This window comes from Lepisosteus oculatus, chromosome 3, assembly GCF_040954835.1.
Source record: "Lepisosteus oculatus isolate fLepOcu1 chromosome 3, fLepOcu1.hap2, whole genome shotgun sequence".
In the NCBI taxonomy this organism is placed as follows: domain Eukaryota; kingdom Metazoa; phylum Chordata; class Actinopteri; order Semionotiformes; family Lepisosteidae; genus Lepisosteus; species Lepisosteus oculatus.
In genome coordinates, this window is record NC_090698.1 from 11528683 (window position 1) to 11548728 (window position 20046).

Here is a 20046-nt window from a genome sequence, read left to right on the forward strand (position 1 = left end):
AGTATTATTTGTTTAAATTATTCATCGTGTTGGACTTTTTTAGAAGCTGAGAGCAGACAGAAATTATACAGTGTTCAGCTCTGATAACTTTCCAGCCATGCAGAAGTACAATTCTCACTTTCATTTCCTCCCTGAATTAGATTTAAGCACAAAAAAAAACAAATTCTCCTGCAACAGCTTTACAAATGTAAAGAATCTGTGTTGAAAAAATTACAAAAATACACAGCATTTTGTCATCTTGGGTACAAATGTCATTAAGCTTTCTCCAGTGAACCATTTTAATGCCCTTTTAACATTGTGTACAGTACACAAACCAAACACATTTTTAATTATTTTAATTATCTTTTTAATTAGTACTTACCTGACGGAGATGTTTTGAAATGGATTATTTATATAATAAAACTCGAAATCAGTGTAGGAACTGAAGAAGGTCTGAAGGAACACCATGTCTTCTGGTTTTTACTCCAGCTGAGTTCAGCTGGGTTCTAATTGACCTTAGTTTTCTCCTTGAATCTCATTTTGCAAATTTGTTTTCAGCTTTAAAATATTGAATGGGATTTATAATTGGTATCAACACTGTATCAGTTTCTAATTGTTCTCATTTAGGTGGGTTGCCTGAAATGTGTGGGTTGGACATGCAGAAGGAAAAATGCTCATTTGGGAATATCCACTGCAGTGTCCAGCAGCTTGAGGGTGCAGTAGTTAACATCGCTGCTGTGTAGTGCTAGTGTCCCGGGTTCAGGTCCAGACCTGAAGTGTTATCTGTGTGGAGTTTGTATGTTTTCCCCATTCTGGGAAAATTGGCCCAAGTGTGAATGTGTGCAATTTTGTCTGTCTGTAACAAAGGTTCCATCTCCCATGTGACCCTGTAATTGTTCAGAAAGTGGATGGATGTTATGGATTATTGCTTTTAAGGGTATTTAAAATTTTCTTTTCAAGCAATCAGGATAGAATCCTGATGTGATAGAAACAATAGCCGCCACTGTTTGTTTCTACATTAGTTCTACTTTGTATCTACATTGTATCTACTGCATTTTTGAATACCTTAAATCTTTAAAATTAGGGATTAGAGTTTTAGAAAAGCAGACTGTGAAGAATTGAGGCAGAACCTGGAAATGGTGAAAAGGGGCACAGATTGATTAGGATTGATTATTTAGACAGGGATATCATTAAAAAAACTAACAAAATGTTCCGTGAGCTCAATGGGTCACCAATTTCATGCAGGTATTGGTTCAAAGGAATATGTAACCAAATACTGAGTTTTATACTCTGTAAAGTGAATGTGTCTCAGTACTTACTGTCATTTTTTGTTTAAAACATTCCAAAGGATTGCAACACATAGGGTTGTGTACATATTAAAAAGAAGCTTTTCTTTCACTTAGATGTCACAGAATTGAAGGAAAACAAGTTGCATCATCGTAGGAGAGTGGTAACAATGAAATGTCATTACAGGGAACTAAAAACTGGGCTTAGGGATGAGCAAACTCCCAGACTAAGTCTGAGCTCTGCACATCAATCCCTCAGAAGAGAAAGATTTAATCTAGACACGTTGTTGCATGGGTATTGCTCCTTTTTAGACCAGGTTGGCACTCAAACCACGTTCTCTCCATTGGGCCTGTCAGTCTGATGGATGGGAAGCACTCCGAATGCTGGGCACAAAACTAATCAAATTCTGGCCTCCATAAAAACCAAGTTCCCATGCAGGTTTTCACAGATGTCATTTCCTCTCCATACAGTTTAAGCCACAAGCATCTAGCCTGACAAAGACAAACTATAATCACTTCATGTAATAATTAAAATCCATAATAATTTAATTAAAGCCGAAACAAACCAGACAGAGTAGGTTACTGTCCTGTTGGATGGTGTTACCATCTCTTTTCATTATCATACAGGAGGTATCAGACATTTCACTCTTTGGCACTACTATGGCTGACCCTGCACTCTGACCCCAAGCTTCTCTCCCTGTCCGTGTGTCTGTGTCTCCATGGAGAAAAGCTGGGGTATGCGAAAAGACGAATTCCTAATGCAAGAAATTGTATAGGGCTAATAAAGAGACTATTATTATTATTATTATTATTATTATTATTATTATTATTATTATATGGTAATTCTGATTACTATTAAAGTATATACATCTTCCTTCTTTTCTTCTTCTGGTTGTAATGAGCTATGCATGTTGTAATAGCTGTGATGTGCAATATTGTGTAATGTATCCAGATGTGCATTGTTTCCCCTAGGAGACACTAAAGTTTATCTTATCACGTGTCTTATCCTCTGCATCATTAGCTTTTTGGGAGCTACTAAATGGAGCAGCTGGGACTTTAAAAGTGACAGATTGTGAACTCTATCAGTACTGATGTGCTGTTGCGATCAACACTGAAGAATTAGTTTCACTGCAACACTACTACTGACCTACTGTCAGTAGGTTTGCACTAATTCTAGTTGTCGTTTCTGGTAATCTGTGGTCCTTTGCCTCCTTGTCTCCCTTACTGTCTCTAAGAAAAAGCTCCTTTGCCACAAGATGTTATTGACTGTTCCCATTTCTGCTACCACTGAAAGATGCCAGGGTGCAACATTTTGTACACAATTCCACTCTAAAAGCTTTCCAATTGCTCACGGTCGTCCTTTGTTTTGTGTTTATTATTTAATGTATCTGTTTTAGAATGCATAATGCCTATCTCATACACTGACAGTTTTTTCTTAATTTAGAATCGTAGAGTCACCATCCCGCCATAGAACCCTAAACTTTTCTTCACTCCTGAATGAAACAAAATGCCACTACTAACCCAGTTAAACTGTGCTCATCTCTACCATCTCTCATCTGTCCCTCTCAACAGTGGCCATGTACCGGGAGCCCTCTCTACATGATGTGGCAGAGCAGAGCCCACCACGGAAGACCGCCAAAACGTCAAACTCTCCTGTGCTGCAGAACGGCAGGAAAGACCTGCCCAAAAAAGAAATGTTGTAGCCCCAAGAGGGGGGCTGGGCAGTCTTCCTGAGGAAGAAGGGGCTATAACCCGTGCTCGATTGGGGTAGTGATCAGAACCACCCAGTCCTAGTCCACTCTCTGCATTAGGTACATCGGTGAAAGTCCAAGGAACCTGAAACAGGGAGTGTTGGCCAGGCGCTGACTGAATGTCTGGGTCATCAATAATGGTGGCTGTTCCAGTGGAGCAGCCCAGTGGACAATTCCAGCCTTTCTCCAAGCTTTTGAGGAAAAGTCATTTTGCTAGGACTAAACTATCCTCACTAACATCACAGAACAGACACGGCCAAGAGGAAATCCACCAAAGATCTTTTATTTTCCTAACCCGATTAGGGCCACCCATGTTATTCGATGGTCTTTAAATGTCTCACGTGCTGCTGTTTTTAAAAGAAAACAACTTCCTTTCAGGGATGTGGAACGTTTTATTGCCTGTGGGCCCACATTCCTGGGGAGACCACATTCCCGTGGTTCAATGCATTAATAAAATGGGATTGTTTTGGATGCTCCAGAGGATGACTCAGTGTAAGCGAGTTGGCATTTTTAATATGAATTTCACTTCCCTCATTCTTTTTTTTTAAGTTCAAAAGCCCACTCCAGCATTTTGAGAGGACAGATTTGTTTAAATGAAATACATTAAAATGATCCAAATTTGAGTTTTCTGAAAACCAGGAAGAAAATTGTCACACTCACCTGTGGTCACTAAGATCTTGTGGTAGGCGAAGGAAAACAGGAATGCCTAAGTAGGTGGCTTTAAGTTCACGGAAGTGCAGTAGGGAACAGACCAGATATAATAAGGAAATCTGGCTGCAGATTAATGGGGAGCAGAGACTATGATATCCTGTAAGACTGTCTTACTCAAAAGAGTACAATACATTCAAATGCAGGTATTTACACCCGATTTAAAAAGTGCAACAATGCTGCATTTCTCAATGAAGGTTACCTTTTGAGACCCATTCCTTATTAACAAGTGTTTTTGCAAAATCATTTCACCATAACACAGCTAAAGCTGTTGACTTGGAACCACCACTTAACAGCTATTTAACATTAACAACAACAAGGAACATCTGCGATTACATATTTTTATATACAGTATAGGTCAATATGCAATTTTAACTATGAAGTGGCAATTCTACAAGGTGAGCCTGCAAAAAGTAGCCCTCTGAGGAATGAAAGAGCAATCATCCACACATCACTACACATGTGAATAATGGTGTAGGTTTAGTGTAGAAATTCTTGTTTCAAATTAATTTTGAAAGAGTATCCACAACAGAATAGCTCTGTATAGCTGTGGTTCTCACTATGCACTCCAGTTCTCTCTGTGGTCGACATTTCTGTTTCTTTAATTTGATTGAAATGGCTACTTTTTCTGACACAGCCTGTGTGAATTACTGCTACTGCTAACATCTGTCATTATGATGCATTTTATGCCACTTATGTCCAGTTTTACTTGTTTGCTCCTGTTCTGTGTCACTTCCATATATATGACTGATTCTAAAATGCTTTGTGTTCTACTATAAAGACAAAAAATATTTTTTGTGGAAAATAGTGGAATAGTGGAAAATATTATTTGATTTCACTTGACCTACTACTGTCACATAACAATTTTACATTATTTTCTGTTTAGAACTGCACTCTTTAATAATGTTGAAGAAGTTTGAAAATACTGCTTCATTTTTTGGGGGGGGCAACTCATATCTAAGATAAATTGTGTTTGATGGTAATTTTCCCTTGGAACGGAAGATTGCTCATTATTCTTCATACTAACAATAACATGAGTAGGAGATTGTTTCTGTGGTAACCATGTGTCCTTTTCTGAAAGGGATTTACAGTAAATACAGAATCTCAGTGATCTCAATCTCTCTGTTCATCTTATTGATTTAGATTCTCAAGTCTTTCACTTTTATTCTAAAGCGTAAACCTGTAGATGGAGAGTTTAGTACTTCTAACTTTAAAGATATTTAACTGACCTTCCAACAGGCCTTTCATGTATTAACATGTGGTGAAAAAAAAAAAGATTTATCATGACCACAAAATTTATATTTAATTAGCTTCTGTTATTCTTACTTAATAGCCAATATTCCATACTGCTGCTCCTAAAAGAACATGGTGTCTTCTATTTTTGATCCAGAAAATTTCTTAGTCCTAGGCTATATTGAATTCACTTTTCAGTCTGGGATATACACTATTTTCAAACTGGGTTTTTAAAAAATTGAAAGCAACTTGTAGTTGGTATCAACACTGTAACCAATTTAGGGGTTTCTAAATTGCCCATGTTCTGATGAGTTAATTAAATTTAAACCAATCGGATATTAAGGAAAATAAAAAGGCCCTTATTGTGGGAGTATTACATGTCTTGTCATTCTGCTTAGTAAATTTAATATAGGTTGGTTAACTATTAAGATCTTGTTGAGACAGAAATAAGGGTATGAACTCTGAGATTGCCTAAAATGTTGCATGTTGATTAAAAATACACTTGAAATTGACAGAAAAGTCGAACAAAATCCAACAAACGTGCGAGTTACACAGAACCAGCGCTGGAGATAGTGCACTGAGCTTTCGTGAAACAGAGAGGCCACTCCTGTTCCAAGATTGATGTTCTGTTAATTATTTTTATAAGCTTAGTACGTGTTTTTATTAAAGGTTAGAACTCTCCAATATATCCCACTTCAGCTTTTATCTATCTTAATTGTATTACTGGAATGAGCTGGCTACTGTAAGAAGACTATATAAGCAACTTCAAGAATACTGCTAACTACTCCTGGTTGAGGTGGGATTCTTTGTTCAAGAAAGCAAAATGTTAGCTAACCTCATGTTTAGAGTCTCAGATTTGGAGTTAAAATATATGTTTTGTTTTTGGTTACATTGCACTGTATGTTCTTCTTTAATGCTTTCAGAATCACTTTCATCAGGAACATCTCAGCTACTAAGCAAGATTAACTTTGAACTCCCAATTTCTAATGACTTGCCATAGGCTTGGCCCAGTGTGATCTGGCAGGATCTGACTATTGAAGATAAAACCGACCAGAGATAGTTCATGCACTCTACAATACTAGATGTCCTGCAGAAAGGAAATGTGGGAATTGGAACTTAGTCTTATTTTTCATTCTGTAATTACACTGTGAATGTGGAAGTCTTGAAACTGTGAAAACTAAAATAACACATAAAGTGCAAGAGGTGAAAGTGGCATGTCATGAAATACATACTGTCCATAATGCATGTGGAGGCTCTTTGCATTTATACTGAATTTAAAATAAGTCTTGGATTATTTTGCCTAGTTTTGTCATTCTGTTTCTATCATTTTTCATGTTACAGACATATCATATATTGAAGGATAATCCTAGGAAAATACTTTATATTAACAAAGGAGCCCAAAGCTTTTGTTAGGAACAGTAGCTGGTTAGACAGCAGGATGACTACATCTCTTTCATTAGCAATTTCTGTGCCATCTTAGGAATTTAGTACCAATCTTCTTAATGTTTCAGTTTGCATCTGGGTCTAAAGTCTGGACTGATCTGATCATGACCACGTCTCCCTCACATGCATGGACTCCACCACACCTTTGTACTCAGGTGTGTCCTAGTTGAGTAAAATTAGAAATCTATCTGCTTTTCCTCTTCATGTCCTTTCAAGACTCCATCAAGGGGTCCTCTTCATCAAAGCAAAGTGAGTTATGGGAATGAAACCTAAGGGCTATCATTATAAGGGCAGCATATATACTGTATATGCATGTGTAACAGTGGGTTCTTTTTGTGTTTTGTGAAAAAAATGTGGTAGCTTGTTGTTTGAGTGCATATTTGATTCCTTCCAGGCCAAAGTACCAGTTAAAGCCATTAGTCAGGTTTTGAAGCCATTGAATATTAAACAGGCACAACTCAGAAGACTGAACAATAGGAATGTGTCCTGTTTGTGGAAAGCTAGGAACATTCCCTTTGGTGCTTAGTAAATTGGAACTTCAGATGAAAAGATTTTTTTCCAGCACTGCTGACAGTAATGGCTTCACCTCTGTATCCTTTTCTTGTAAATTTAGTTGAAGAGTCTGTTTTGAATTAATGGCTATCTATGTGTCAGGCGACACACAGTAAATGAGGTATTCCGTTATACCTTTATATGTCCAAAGGGAATGTGTATATTTTAGATGTAAAGTGGCCTTGCGGGCATTGTGACGCATTCAGGTGCTTTGGAATAACAAAAGCAAAAATCAATTATTAGTTCTTTCTTGGTTTACTTTTTCAGGACTTCCAGAGCTCTGCTTGGTAACTGTAACTCTAAACAGCATTGAAGATCAGCTTGTTCAAGGGTTGAGTTAGTGTAGTGGTTTCAAAGCTGGCAGGCTTCACTCAGCCTGTTACATTTTGTTTCTTGTTTCAGTAAAAACGCGTGGAGGACACCTGAGGAATCGCACACTGCAGGGTCACATGGACACTCAGATAAGAAGCGTTGGGACGGGTTGTGACAGCCTTGAAAAGGCCCTGCCATTTCTTTAGATAGTGCTAATAAAGGTTGAAAATGTAATGCCAGTTCTTATTTCAAGAAGGAAAAACAAGAAGCTTCAACTGCGCATGATGTTCTAGAAACACTGAAAATTATGCTTCAACAATAATAATTATACAGTAGAAAAAATGTAAATTGAACTTTTTATTGTTGAAGGCACACATTTCCATAGGATGAGTTTTGTGTTTGACCTCTAGATGGAACTGTGTTATAATTTCGTGTGTACCATACACTTTGATTATTATAGCAGGAAATCTATTAACCAATTTTATAAAGATTGAGGCTATAGATCTTGAATCAGATACATGTCAGAATGATAGGATGCAGAAAACCAACATTATGGCACATGCAGAAACATCTGGATTCCCATCACATTAGAAATTGCTCAAAGGCCTCACTGACCTACAGTAACAGTTTTAAGTAGACAATCATGTTTAGAGTTACATTCACCATTACTGTTTCAAGTTCTAAAAATCCTTGTAAAAATAAGAGCTTGAAGTTTTGCTAGTTTTATTAGTGTAATGTGATCCTCTTAAATCCCAGATTTTCTGTCTTACAGTAGCAGTATTTTATTTTCTTAGGTATGCACAAAGTCCCAGGAGGGTGTCTGTCCATACTCAAAGTGCAGACTTCTCTGCCACCTCTCAAGTCAAACCATGCCCCAGGACATCCACACCACCGTTTATGAGACTGTCTCTTGATTGTTAGCGTTCAGCTAAAGTGCAGATGTTTTGAAGTGTTAGATGGGTTTGCAGTGTTCTGATGAATGTCATGGTGGAGCTGCAGGTGGTTTATTGTGTGCTCTAGAAGTCATGTGAAGAAGATTGACTGTGGTGCACTTTGAGCACTGGCCCCAAGATAACTGGGCTCACATCCGTCACCGGTGAATTTTCCCCGGAAATTAACCTCTGTAGCTGGTGAAGGCTTGGTCAGATAATTATCCATGTTCTTCCCTTCTGTTGCAGAGTTTTGACTACCATTTGATCTTCTTTCATACTTTCCAAATGAATGATGAGAAAAAATTGCATTTCGGGAATTTCTATTAGGTCCATACTATATGTGGATGATTCATATTTGAACCTCTGAGTGCCCAATCTGCCCAAATGGACGTTAGCCTCATTATTTTAATATGCCAGTGACAAGGTGCATCAAACCCCTTAACTTTTTCTCGGGAGTACTTTTTGATTTCAAGTGTGTTCCAGAATGCAGAAGAACATCCATCCATTTTCTAAGCGGTTTATCCAATAAAAAGGAAGGACACACACAGACACAAACACACACTCACGTCAGGGCCAATGTTCCCAAAAGCAAGTTAGCCTCCCAGTGCGTAGGTTAATTACATAGAGAATTCACATTGAGAGCACCCCAGGTTCCTATTTGATATATTTTAAAATAAGAAAAAATAATAATTTGGGGCAACTCAGTAATTTAAAGAACTGAATTTGACCTGGAGACTTAAAGAGATTCTGTTAAATGAACTGATTATATATATACACCCATATCGTTTAGATATAGAATATGTCCACAAAACACCAAAGAAAGATTACTCTTACACAACACAGTCCTCTCTTGGGAATCTGTATTTTCTGCAATGTCTACAAAGAAAGCATGATTACACCAATAGCTAATTTGACTGTTTTATATAAGTGTTACTAATGACAAAACTCCATTGAAATACAGTAGTTTCAATAAATGCTGCTTATAAGGTCTGGGTATGGTCTTATATAGATTAACATACAGTACATATTTAGATAATGGAAATCCACATACATGTACATACAGTATCTGGCTTACTATTAAATAATAACTCTAGGTTCTGAAAAGTGATGCTGACAATATTATATAACTGCAGTCAACTTCTGCTGAAGGCTTAAGGCAGTTATAATATTTTAGATGCCAGGAAGGAATGAAAAGGGAAATCACAGCAGTTACAGTCCATACTGTTTAATTTCCTCCAGCTACTGTATATGTTACTGGTTTAACCTGACATGTCCATAGTTCCAGATAAACAAGTGGGACCTAAAATATCACAGCACCAAACAATTTAGATTATGTTTGCACCCTGTTCAAAGCTTATCATGTGCCAGCAATGCATTAAGATTTCACTATATATATATATGAAAATGTCAGCACTCACTTTATATTGTTTTTACTAATATAACATAATGTATCTGACATCCACAATAAAAGTTTTCCCTTCCTGATTTAACTATTTAAGTTATTTGAGGTAATTTTAGGATTTTAGAGGCAAATTTAGAAACTATGTAATGCAGAAAAAAGTTATTTTGTATCTTACTGACAAAAAGTATAAATACATGAACTCCCCTCCCCACAGAGAGACATTCCCACCTCCCAAAACTAGGAATGCAATTAAATATTGTCATTGCTGGAGGAAATAGCAGGATATTTGTTTTGTTTTGGTAATCTTCTGTGCTTCTAAAAAAAACTAAACACGAGCAAGGCTAGCAATAATTTAAATAAGTTCATTTTTTGTTTACAGTATGTATTTAACAATAGCTCAATTACAATGAGCAACAGAGGAGGCCTTGAAGCTGTATGTTTATGTAGAAATAGCACAGAACCTATGTTCTTCAACGAAACAAACCTCCCTGCCTGTACTTCAGTATGAGGGTCTTGAATATGTTTTTAAAGACCTCTCATGCTCGTTCAGGTGACACTGTGCCAGAAGGGGTTGCGAGATGGATGAGAGACACAGAAAACTCAGATGGCCTTTACCTACCCATTATTTCTACCAAGTAAAAGCCTGCTTTAAAATGTTTGGAACAGCTGTTGAGTGATTTTGGATGTCTTGTTGAGCAGTAAAAGAAAAGTGCTACTTTCAGCTTTTAAGGCTGTATCGGTTTGGCAGTGCAGTAAGACATTCTGAGGTTCAAGCAAAGATCGTAGGCCACGAAAATCAATTCAATGTGGTGGCAATTAATGGAGAAACGAATTGAATTCAAAATCATTTCATTTGGGTTCTAATACTAGTGCTATTTTTCCCCAGTGGATACTTTGTAGGATTGTAGGACACAGTGAAGAAGACCTGCAAGTCATGCCTTGAAAGTTCAGCATTCAATTATTGTTTATGGGATGAGAAAACTTCTGTAGGACGAACTTGGATGTAAGTCTGAGCTCACATATACTCAATTGCCTGAGTGATGAGATAATCTATATATTGTATCTTCTATATAAATATAATTTGATCTTTTCCTACAGTTGCAGAGGTGCACACATTTTAAATCAATAACAAGATTGTTGTTACAGTACATCCTGCATTGGTGTAACCAAATAGCTGATCACATCCTAACTACTGATCAGTTATAAATAGCAGGCACCTGGGACTGACCAGACTAGACAGGCATGCAGTCCCTAATATACACAAAAGATTTTGAGGATCATTCGGTTGAAAGTACTGTAACTGATATTGGGTGGTTTGTTTGTTTGTTTGTTTTGATTTTGAGCATGAACAGGAACTATCTGCAATCGCCTCTTTGTACCTTAATCACCAGAATGGCTTTGACTGCAGTGAGGACGTCATGATTACCAGCAAACAGGAATAATCGGGGTTCAGTTTTTCTCTGGATTCCACAACCCCAGAACTTCCAGCCAGCCAGCCCCTACTAACTCCCACAGTCAGAATCGACTATGCTGCACTCATCAATCCAGGTTACTGCTATCAAGTCTTCCAAACTCTGAGGTCTTCCAAACAGTATACCAGTCTCCTATTGGAGGCACAAACTAAGGGACAGGAGCTCTCCGAACGCGTGTGTGTAAAGGATGTTCTCTGTTTTGACTTGAATGCAGATCATTCTGCAAAACCACACAGAGGCTGACAGATTTGTCATATTGACTTAATGACTATCCTATGAACATAGAACATTTTTTTCAGAGGAATAAAAGAATGAACAAAAAAATCTATATGATCTTGAGATGCATGCATGCACTGACATTACAGAAAACAAGAGAAACCAGTCCAAGGTAATGATTAAACCCAAACTCCTTCCCCTGACTGCATTTGATCTCTGATCTGTATTTATTTCTAAATAATGTTACACAAATCAATGCGATGTAATATTGGATATTATTGAATAAAAATATATTTGTATGATTGTATATATGTTTGTTGATTTTTCTATAATAAACTAAATTTACCACCATTTAAATTAATCTGGTCTGACCAAAAACCAGGACACGAAAACTTTATACTGTCATCCTGCATTGGTGTAACCAAATAGCTTTGTACATCCTAACTACCACTTCCATTGACCAGTATATACCAGTGTTTCACAACAGTATTTATTACAGTATGTAATTTTTTTTTCTATACAGGCAACAAACATCCTCAGCTTTGTATACAGAGGCTGTAATTAAAGTAAGTTGGGCTATTAAAAAATTACGTTGTGAAAATTGGTCCACTTAAACATTGAACCATGGGGAAAATTTCACATTCCAGGCATATCATGCAAATTATTGTTTTCAGCAATGCACCAGAGACATGTGCACCAAGATTCATTCCTCATAAGTATCCATATGTTGCCTTTGAAAATTCTCCACCCCTTTGCTAAAAAGAGTGAAAGAGTGTAGTACTGTATATACAGTACTACATCTGCAAGAATCTGTTCGATATGTGTGGCCAAGTAGTTGTACAAATATCCATTATCTATACATATACAATATATACACTGTTGTTTTAACTAATATCTGTAGTGATGCTGTTTTTTTAATGTTTGATTCATTTCCATTGGGCTATTATACAGATCTTATCAAGCAAGTATATCACTGGGGAGCTGCTTGTTCAGAAAGACTTGTCATTAAAGAACCTGGAGTGATCTGGATTTGACTTTTAGTCTAGGTCTCACAGTTCTGGACGTAAGAGTGGCTCAGTGTCCTGCTAAAATTTGTGATCTCCAATAGTTCATACAGTGACCAATGGCAATATCTTTTCAGGAGAGCTCCAGGCTGAACTGCTCCACAGTGAGCACAAAATGTGGGCTAGAGAAGTTGCTGCCATGCCTGATTACCCTCTTAGATAATTAAAACGGTTGCCATCTCCACAATAAAGACATCAGATCGTAAATTAACAGCCTGGCCCAGCAGGGGACTGAGCGGGCAGGTGGCATCTGCTATCTTCTCCCTCGGGCTCTGTTCCGGCCAGCCTGGCTCCTGACAGCTGTCTGCCGCGCGCGCCATGTCATCCTTCGTTAAAGAGTGCGCGGAGACGAAGACAGGACCTCATCGCCCCATCATTTCTCCCACTTTCTGTTTGCTTGCTGTATGCCCCTTGTGTGCTCTTTTCAAGATTTTTCATTGCGTAAAAGTGAATAACTGACATTTCCCCCCTGCATCAGATCACATTCAGCGTGAAGTCTGACTTAATTTCTGTCGCTACGTCACTACTGTGCTGCAGCTTTTCAGGGACAAAAATACTGTATACATATACTAGTCTCAAATCTCTCAGAAAGAGCCGCCATTTTTGAAGCCAATGGTTGGAAGGCAATGTCAAATGTATGTGCTTTTCTTTCAGCATAACTTAGCCAATACCAATTGAAAATGCCAGAATCAGTGTTAAATAGCAACAGGTGCTATTTTTTAAACATCCCCTTCCAAGACCATACACCAATAAATGTGACAGCTCTGTAAAACAGCTCCTGCTCATGAAGAAAAGGTTTGGTCTAGGCTTTTATATATGTATAGTACACTGCCAAACACTCAAACATTAAATAATTGCACTGGCAGGGCTACTCGAGGTCTGCAACCCAGAGCCCCAACGCTGTGAGTCAACAATGGTAACCATTACACCACAGTAACATTTTGCCTGTTAAAGTGCTATTTACTCAATATTGTGCAATTTGCTAAAACCCACATTCAATTACAAGACTCAGACACCAGTCAGGAATTCGTGATGTTTCACTTGAAGGAGTCTTACTTCTGTTTTTTCACTGTTCCACTCCAATGGAAAGACATTGAGATTTGCATTTGGCAAGTAGGGTGATCTTTGCAATAAGCCTAGTTACACCATGTGTCTCTTTATATTTAATGACTCCCCTACATCAAATTTCCTGTAACAACTAATCTAACAAGAGGTAATTTGTATTTATAATCCATATTAATGGCATAAAGCACAGCACATTAACTTGAGTAATTGTGTGCCAAACACTCAAACATTAAATAATTGCACCTGCACGACTACAGAGATTTCAGATACTGTACTCAAGACTAAATCCATTATATGTAGTTTTTTCCCTTACTGAGTCAAGTTTTAATTTTCAGTTTTAACTTTTTATTCATGTTACTGATTCCCACAAATTTTGCCAGCTGGTTTTGACAGAACATGCGCCTTACAAAACTGCAGGGGCCAGTTTTTTTTTAACCTGTTTCCTGGAAATTCAAATGGGCAATTCAGCACAAGAACTAAACGTTCAGACAGTGATGATGTCAAGGAGCTATTGTTATTGAGATTTGCTATGGAACACACCTCTTTGCTATGGAAGCCACTGACATTGACACTCTTGTATTACTGACAAAAGTAAACCCATTGGCTTACTTTCAGCATTGTTTGTAACCTGATGCAGCATCCTTTGCACTAGATCATCCTATATCCTAAATCATAATTGGTGCGTTAACCAAGTCCATCATTGTTTTCAGTAATGCACCAGTGACACGCACCAAGATTCATTCCTTGTAAGTATTCATATGTTGCCTTTGAAAATTCTCTACCCCTTTGCTAGCACTGCTGGGAGCTTTTTAAGGCAAACTGTCCCTCAATATGACGGCTTCAGCAAACACTACCAGATACACAAACTATCACCCATTATCAACATTTAACATTCTGGGGGTCACATGATGCTATATCTCTATATAAAAAGGTGATATATATCAGGAATGAAAGCAGCGCAAACACTACTTACAAAAGCACAAACCAGCACAAAAAGAGCACAAAAGGTGGGTTTTATTGTTGGCACTGTTCTATTTGTAGGGAAACCAACTTCATGGAGCTGCATAACTGCCATATCTCAACCAGCAAGAGTTTCACTACTGGACTTATATGTAAAGCACAATAGAGTCCTTCACCAACTAAAACATTTTAAATGTGGTATTAATAAATTGCCAGAAATCACAAACATTATTAATTTGATTTATTTATATCTATTCTTATTCCACAAATTGGATGTACTCTATGACTGGAGAAAATAATATTGTGGCATGTGTTAGACCAATATTAGAGGTAGCATCTTTTCTTAAATCAAGCTCTGAACTGTACAGTAAGTGTTTTTTTAAAACAAATGGATGGTGAAAAGGATATCTGAATAACTGGAATCTATCAATCCATTTTCTAACTGCTTCATCTGATACTGCAGGGGAGCCAGAGCCTATCCTGCCAAGAAACAAGGACACCAGTCCATCATAGAGCACATAGTCTGGCTACTATGGGAGGAAAGCAGCACATGAGGAGGAAACCCACATGACCATGGGGAGAGCATTTACACCCCTTTAGATAGCACCCCAGGAACTGAACCCAGGGCTTCAGCACTGTGAGGCTGCAATGTTAACGCCTGTACCACTATGCCACCCATAACTTCATTTATGCAGACATAATTATTTTCTGTTTGGGATGTTGGCCAATATAAAGCACTTTTAATTAATCATAATTATAATTGAATTATATTGTGCCTCCAATGATGGTTTTAAATCTCCCTTGAGGCACAGTGTAATGGATTCTTTGTCGGATGCCTGTGTGAGGGAATCTATATTTCTGACTGGAAGGTTCAGCTGAGGTGTCACTGCTATAAAGAGAGGCGATTCCAGAGCTTGATAAGAATCAGGTGTGGTCAGTCCGTGAAACTGAGATTGAGAGACTGCAATTATATTAAATATAATTATTAAATACACCTGTTGACAAAGCTGATGGGAGGCAGCTGTGATAAACCAGGAGGAAGTAAGTAAGTAAATAAATCACTATTATTCTGTATAGATTGGGAGTTGGTTCATTGAATTGCTTCTGGACAATTATAATGAATCACAGAAAATGTGATCTCTTTCATTTAACTGAACAAAAGTTCAAGCACCTAATTCAAAGCTGGGTGCTCCAGTTTCCTACAGTCCAAAGACATACTACACGGTTAATGCTTCTGGGAAAATGAGCCATGGTATGACTGTGTGCTTGTCTGTGTCTGCCTTGCGATGGACTGATGGAGTGGCTTGTGCCCATTGCTTGCTAGGATAAGCCCCTGCTCCCCCGTCACCCTGAATTGGAAGAAGCGGTTAGGAAATGGATGGATGAATGAAATCACAGGGCGTTGGTAATATGTTGTTACTAACGACTTGACTTCATGTTTCCACCATAGGTTGCAAAATTCTCAACCATATTGACAAAATCATATTGTCTTCTGGTGATATTATTTCAAGTGATACTCAAATACAAGATCTTGAATTAAAGTGCTCTGTGGGTATAAATGTTCTTTCAATGACTGTCCCTGGAAGGCAGTCATGTTTGGCTCAGCTGTCAGCCTTTTCTCAGGGGCTGCTTAATGGCAGCTAGACTACTGTAGGTTTGCTGATTAGTCCAAGTGATTTCATATAAAATCAAAAAGCAGTTTGCTGGGCTGTTATTCTTGAAAATTCCTGTGACGGCTTCATGCAATGTTCTGACATCAATACGGTGAAAACAATCTCCAAATTGGTTTGTATTGCAAATGACAATCCTCACTATTTTACAACAGGTGTGCTGTTGTGCTGAGGATGACTGAACTAAGCAGCTGTAGTTCTAAAAGCTGTGAAGTTGTATAGCGTTGATCAAAAATACTGTAAATTCAGGATGTGGCTCAATGTGAAATGTTCAAATCTGAAGTCCAACACTTACTGTTATATATTTGAAATATGTAACATAAAATCATGCGGATATGAAAGTAGTTTGGTTATACAAAGAGTAAAAAACACCTAAGAATAACCACAAATAAGAGAAGGCTGTTTAACTCCTCTTGCTATCTGGAGTCTACAAGCTGTTGATTATAATTCCTTGCGTTTATGGTATAAAATGCTATTGATCCCAAAGGATCATCAAGCATTTTTTCATATATGAGATGAACCAGTTCATCCACCATCGAAGTCCTAGAGAATTTAGGTGCCCTATTCATGAAACCAACCTTGGTTTAAAGAAATGTCTCTTGTTCTTTGTTTTGGATCCATAACCTCTTGGTTCCTCAAGTCCTTGCTTTGCAAATGATCCATAAAGAGTATGCACAGTTGACTCTGTAAGCTCCCTTCTAGATTTTAAATACTTGACTGAAGTCAGCGGTCAGTCTTCACCATGCTCAGATTACAAAGGTTCAATTTTCACCTTGTATGTGTAACACATTAATGTTCCTTTTTTGAGCTGTGCTTTGGGACATTCCATAAAACATACAGATTTAAAGAAAATGCTACAGTAAGTGTAGATCTGAGTTAAAACTGTTGCAGGAATTTAGATGTGTGGTTATATTTGGACAGAAAGATTTTTTTAAGCAAGTGTGTTTAAAAAATGTATTAAGACATTTCTTCATTTCTTGACAGGTCTAAAGAAGAATTAGAAGCCTTCCTAGACGTTACTGATTCATGGTAAGCGGAGAATCAGAATACTCATTTTCTTCCCTTAATAGCTAGCTAACTGATGTAAAACATTTATACTGTATTGTTTAAGGACGATTTCAATTATATAAAACCAAATTGTCAATAGTTGTTAGAAAAGCTCAGAGAATGGCTTTTTCATGCCAGGTTCCAAAAATATATGAAGTCAAGTAGCGGACACAGATTCACCCCAGCACAGCTGTCTGCAGTGATGTCTTCACTTGTAATGCTAATGAAGACAGATGCTGTTGCATTTACCCCTGCAGTGATGCGTTGGCTCAAAAATATGTTACGATGCTGAATAATGGCATTGGTCTGTCTCAGTCTGCGAGGAGTTTGTTTGTCAAAGTGTGCTCTGTGGGAAAAAAAGGACTCAGGACTCAGCTCAGTTGTTTAAAGCTGAGAGCTGTGCTTGAAATCTAAAAAGTCTTATCTTACTGTTAAGGAGTTCAGGTGGAGACAGTGCAGCAAAATGAGAAAGGGGCAAGTGGCATATTTTATTTTTTCTGTAGATAACAGTAGATATTTTGTTATGGTGGCCTTCTGTTCAGAACAGAAAACATCAAAGATGTCCCCCATGACATGATACATGCACCCCCCTGTTCACTTCAATATTAATTTCAGGGGTGGTGTAGTGGTTAGCACTGCTGCCTCACAGCTCTGGGGCACTAGATTCAGTTCCTGGGGTGCTACTGTGTTGAGTTTGTATGGTCTCCCCATGTTTGTGTGAGATTTCACTCACAGTCCAAAGATACAATGGTAGGTTAATTGGCATCTGGAAAAACTAGCCCTGGTGTGACTGTGTGCCCTGCGATGCACTGGCATCCTGTCCTGGGTATACCCTGTCTTGCACACGTTATTTGCTGGGACAGACTCAAATTCAGTTCCCTACCCCAATCCAGTATAGGATAAAGCAGTTAGCAAATGAATGGGTGGATTAATCTGAGAACTTTTCAGATCATTTGGCTTCAGTTTTCCTCATGTGGCAGTACACACTTACAGCAGCTCAATGATGCTGTTGAAATGGTTAGAGGGAATTAGAGGGTCAGGTCTCTCGGCTCCCTGCAAGTGAAACCCCCAAACCCCATTAGCATGAGGAACGAGCCCCTCCTGCAGCTCAGTTTTCAAATTGTAAACCACTTCCTGTGCACTTGTGATGGAACCTGTCAAAATAGCAGTGGCTCAATTGGTGGGTGGGTCAGAGTAGCTTGTGTGGGTGAGGGTGATGGTTCATTGCCGTGACCTATGAGATAAGAATGTCTTCGATTTCAAATTTGAAGGGCACATTATTAAAAAAAAAATCAGTATAAAGCTTCTGACTGCGAGTGAGGGTTATGATAGGCAGGAGTCCGGCCCAGAAATGTAGAATGCAGGATAAACCTAGACCCCGGGTGGAATGACTGTCCATCACTGGATACACGTACAGGAGAAGTTCAGTGATGCTGATTAGCTTGTCTTTGGGAAGTGTGACTTTTTCCCCCAGCTTCACAGGCTTCTGAAGGACAATATTCTTGAGCTCCGGAAGAAATGTTTTGTAAAGTACATGGCTAAGATAATTGGAGTGAAAAAGCAGGCTTTGGAAGATTGATTTGGAGTGGAAAGACTGCAGATTTCCATAGGTGGCTTTGCAAACTAGACACATACAGTATAGAGGATGTCCTGTCACGTTACCTGGGACCCAAGAGCTGTTATGGAATGTGTCTGGATACTAAGATCACAGTTATCTGTGTATTATTGGGAAGGATACAGTTGGATACAGTTGTATCTAAATGTCTACATTTTCTGCCATCTGTTAAATCGGAAAGATGGTCTTGGAAAAGTTTATTTTCTTTAGAGAAGATTTCAGGAGGAGTGTCTACTGGGCTCCCTGTTTTCTCTTTAATGGATTTCAAAACAAGAAATTAATAAACTGAGAGATTTAAATAAATGGGAACAGGTGGCATTGGGGCCAAAAAGCCTTGTCCCCCCTCTCTCACATTTCAGCACAGCAGGGGTGAGTAGGAGAAATCTGATCCTGGGCGGCAGTGAGTGACAAGAGCAGGCTTCACTAGGTAGGCCCACACCAGTGGGGTCAGAGATACTGCACTTCCTGCTTTTCACTGAGCTCACAGGCCGAGACACAAGCCAGACAGATTTTGACCCATTTGGACTTTAAACAGAGGATGAAAGGCCTGGGGATTGTGCTGCTGATGTGCTCCATTTGTGCTGTGGCTGGTAAGGATGACTAATAAGTTAATAAACCAAGGAAACGTGAACGTGAGGGATGCAGACATGGTAGTGCGGAAGTAGAGCTTTCAGACATAAACATGAAAACCTACCAGGGGCTGAATCGCTTTCCACACTTCGTTCAAGTTTCCGTTAAGTTATATTGTTGGGAGATTACTTGCTACAGCAATACATATCAATGCAATGGGTTGTATAATAATCATTCTTGAAGCTGTTGCGCAGTTCACAAAAGCTCACTCTTTGACTCTGAGAGAAACAAATATGAGGTTGTTAGCTTTTAACGATGGGTGTAACTGATATACTGTAGTTGCTTCCCACATTAACAACTAATTCCCTACTTTCCTGTCACAATTAATAATGCTAAATAATACACAGCTGATATTAGTTTATCAATCTTGACATCAAAAAGGTGGTGATCAGGCATTATTGGAAGAGGATGAATACTCACCATGATTATAATCTTGTTGACAATCGATCTGCACTATTCAAGGTCACTGCGCCACAAAAATGCATTTTACACCACTCTTGTGCATGTCAAAGACATTAAAAACCCACTTAACATTAAACATCTAGTATTCAGCAAAACCAGCCAGTTGATTTAAGAAATGCTCATTTTATCAGATGAGTATAATATCCTGGAAAGCAGACAAAATCCATTTTTACTGATGATCATCAAAGTGCCGGTAAACCAAATAATGATCTCCTTTTGCAGGAGGTGTGCAATTTTCCTCCCAATC

At 38.3% G+C, this 20046-nt stretch overlaps 2 protein-coding genes across 3 annotated transcripts in view; both read left to right on the top strand.

Moving 5' to 3' along the window:
* The window catches only part of fgf11a (fibroblast growth factor 11a), an 81025-nt gene extending 69432 nt beyond the window's left edge, over positions 1-11593 (top strand). The window contains exons 5-6 of one of the 2 annotated variants that reach the window (XR_001477774.2): positions 2838-10601; positions 10990-11593. Coding sequence is in view for 1 of the 2 variants with exons in the window: in XM_015340453.2 (XP_015195939.1) it covers positions 2838-2968 (131 nt within the window). In the remaining variant the exon portion in view is untranslated. Of the gene's footprint in view, positions 1-2837 lie in introns of both variants that reach the window. The other variant, XM_015340453.2, reaches the window with a different exon arrangement.
* Positions 11594-19139: 7546 nt separating this feature from the next.
* chrnb1 (cholinergic receptor, nicotinic, beta 1 (muscle)) overlaps positions 19140-20046 on the top strand; it is a 34504-nt gene continuing 33597 nt past the window's right edge. The window contains exon 1 of the mRNA XM_006627429.3: positions 19140-19297. Coding sequence (XP_006627492.1) covers positions 19246-19297 — 52 coding nt within the window. The 5' untranslated portion in view covers positions 19140-19245. The remainder of the gene's footprint in view (positions 19298-20046) is intronic.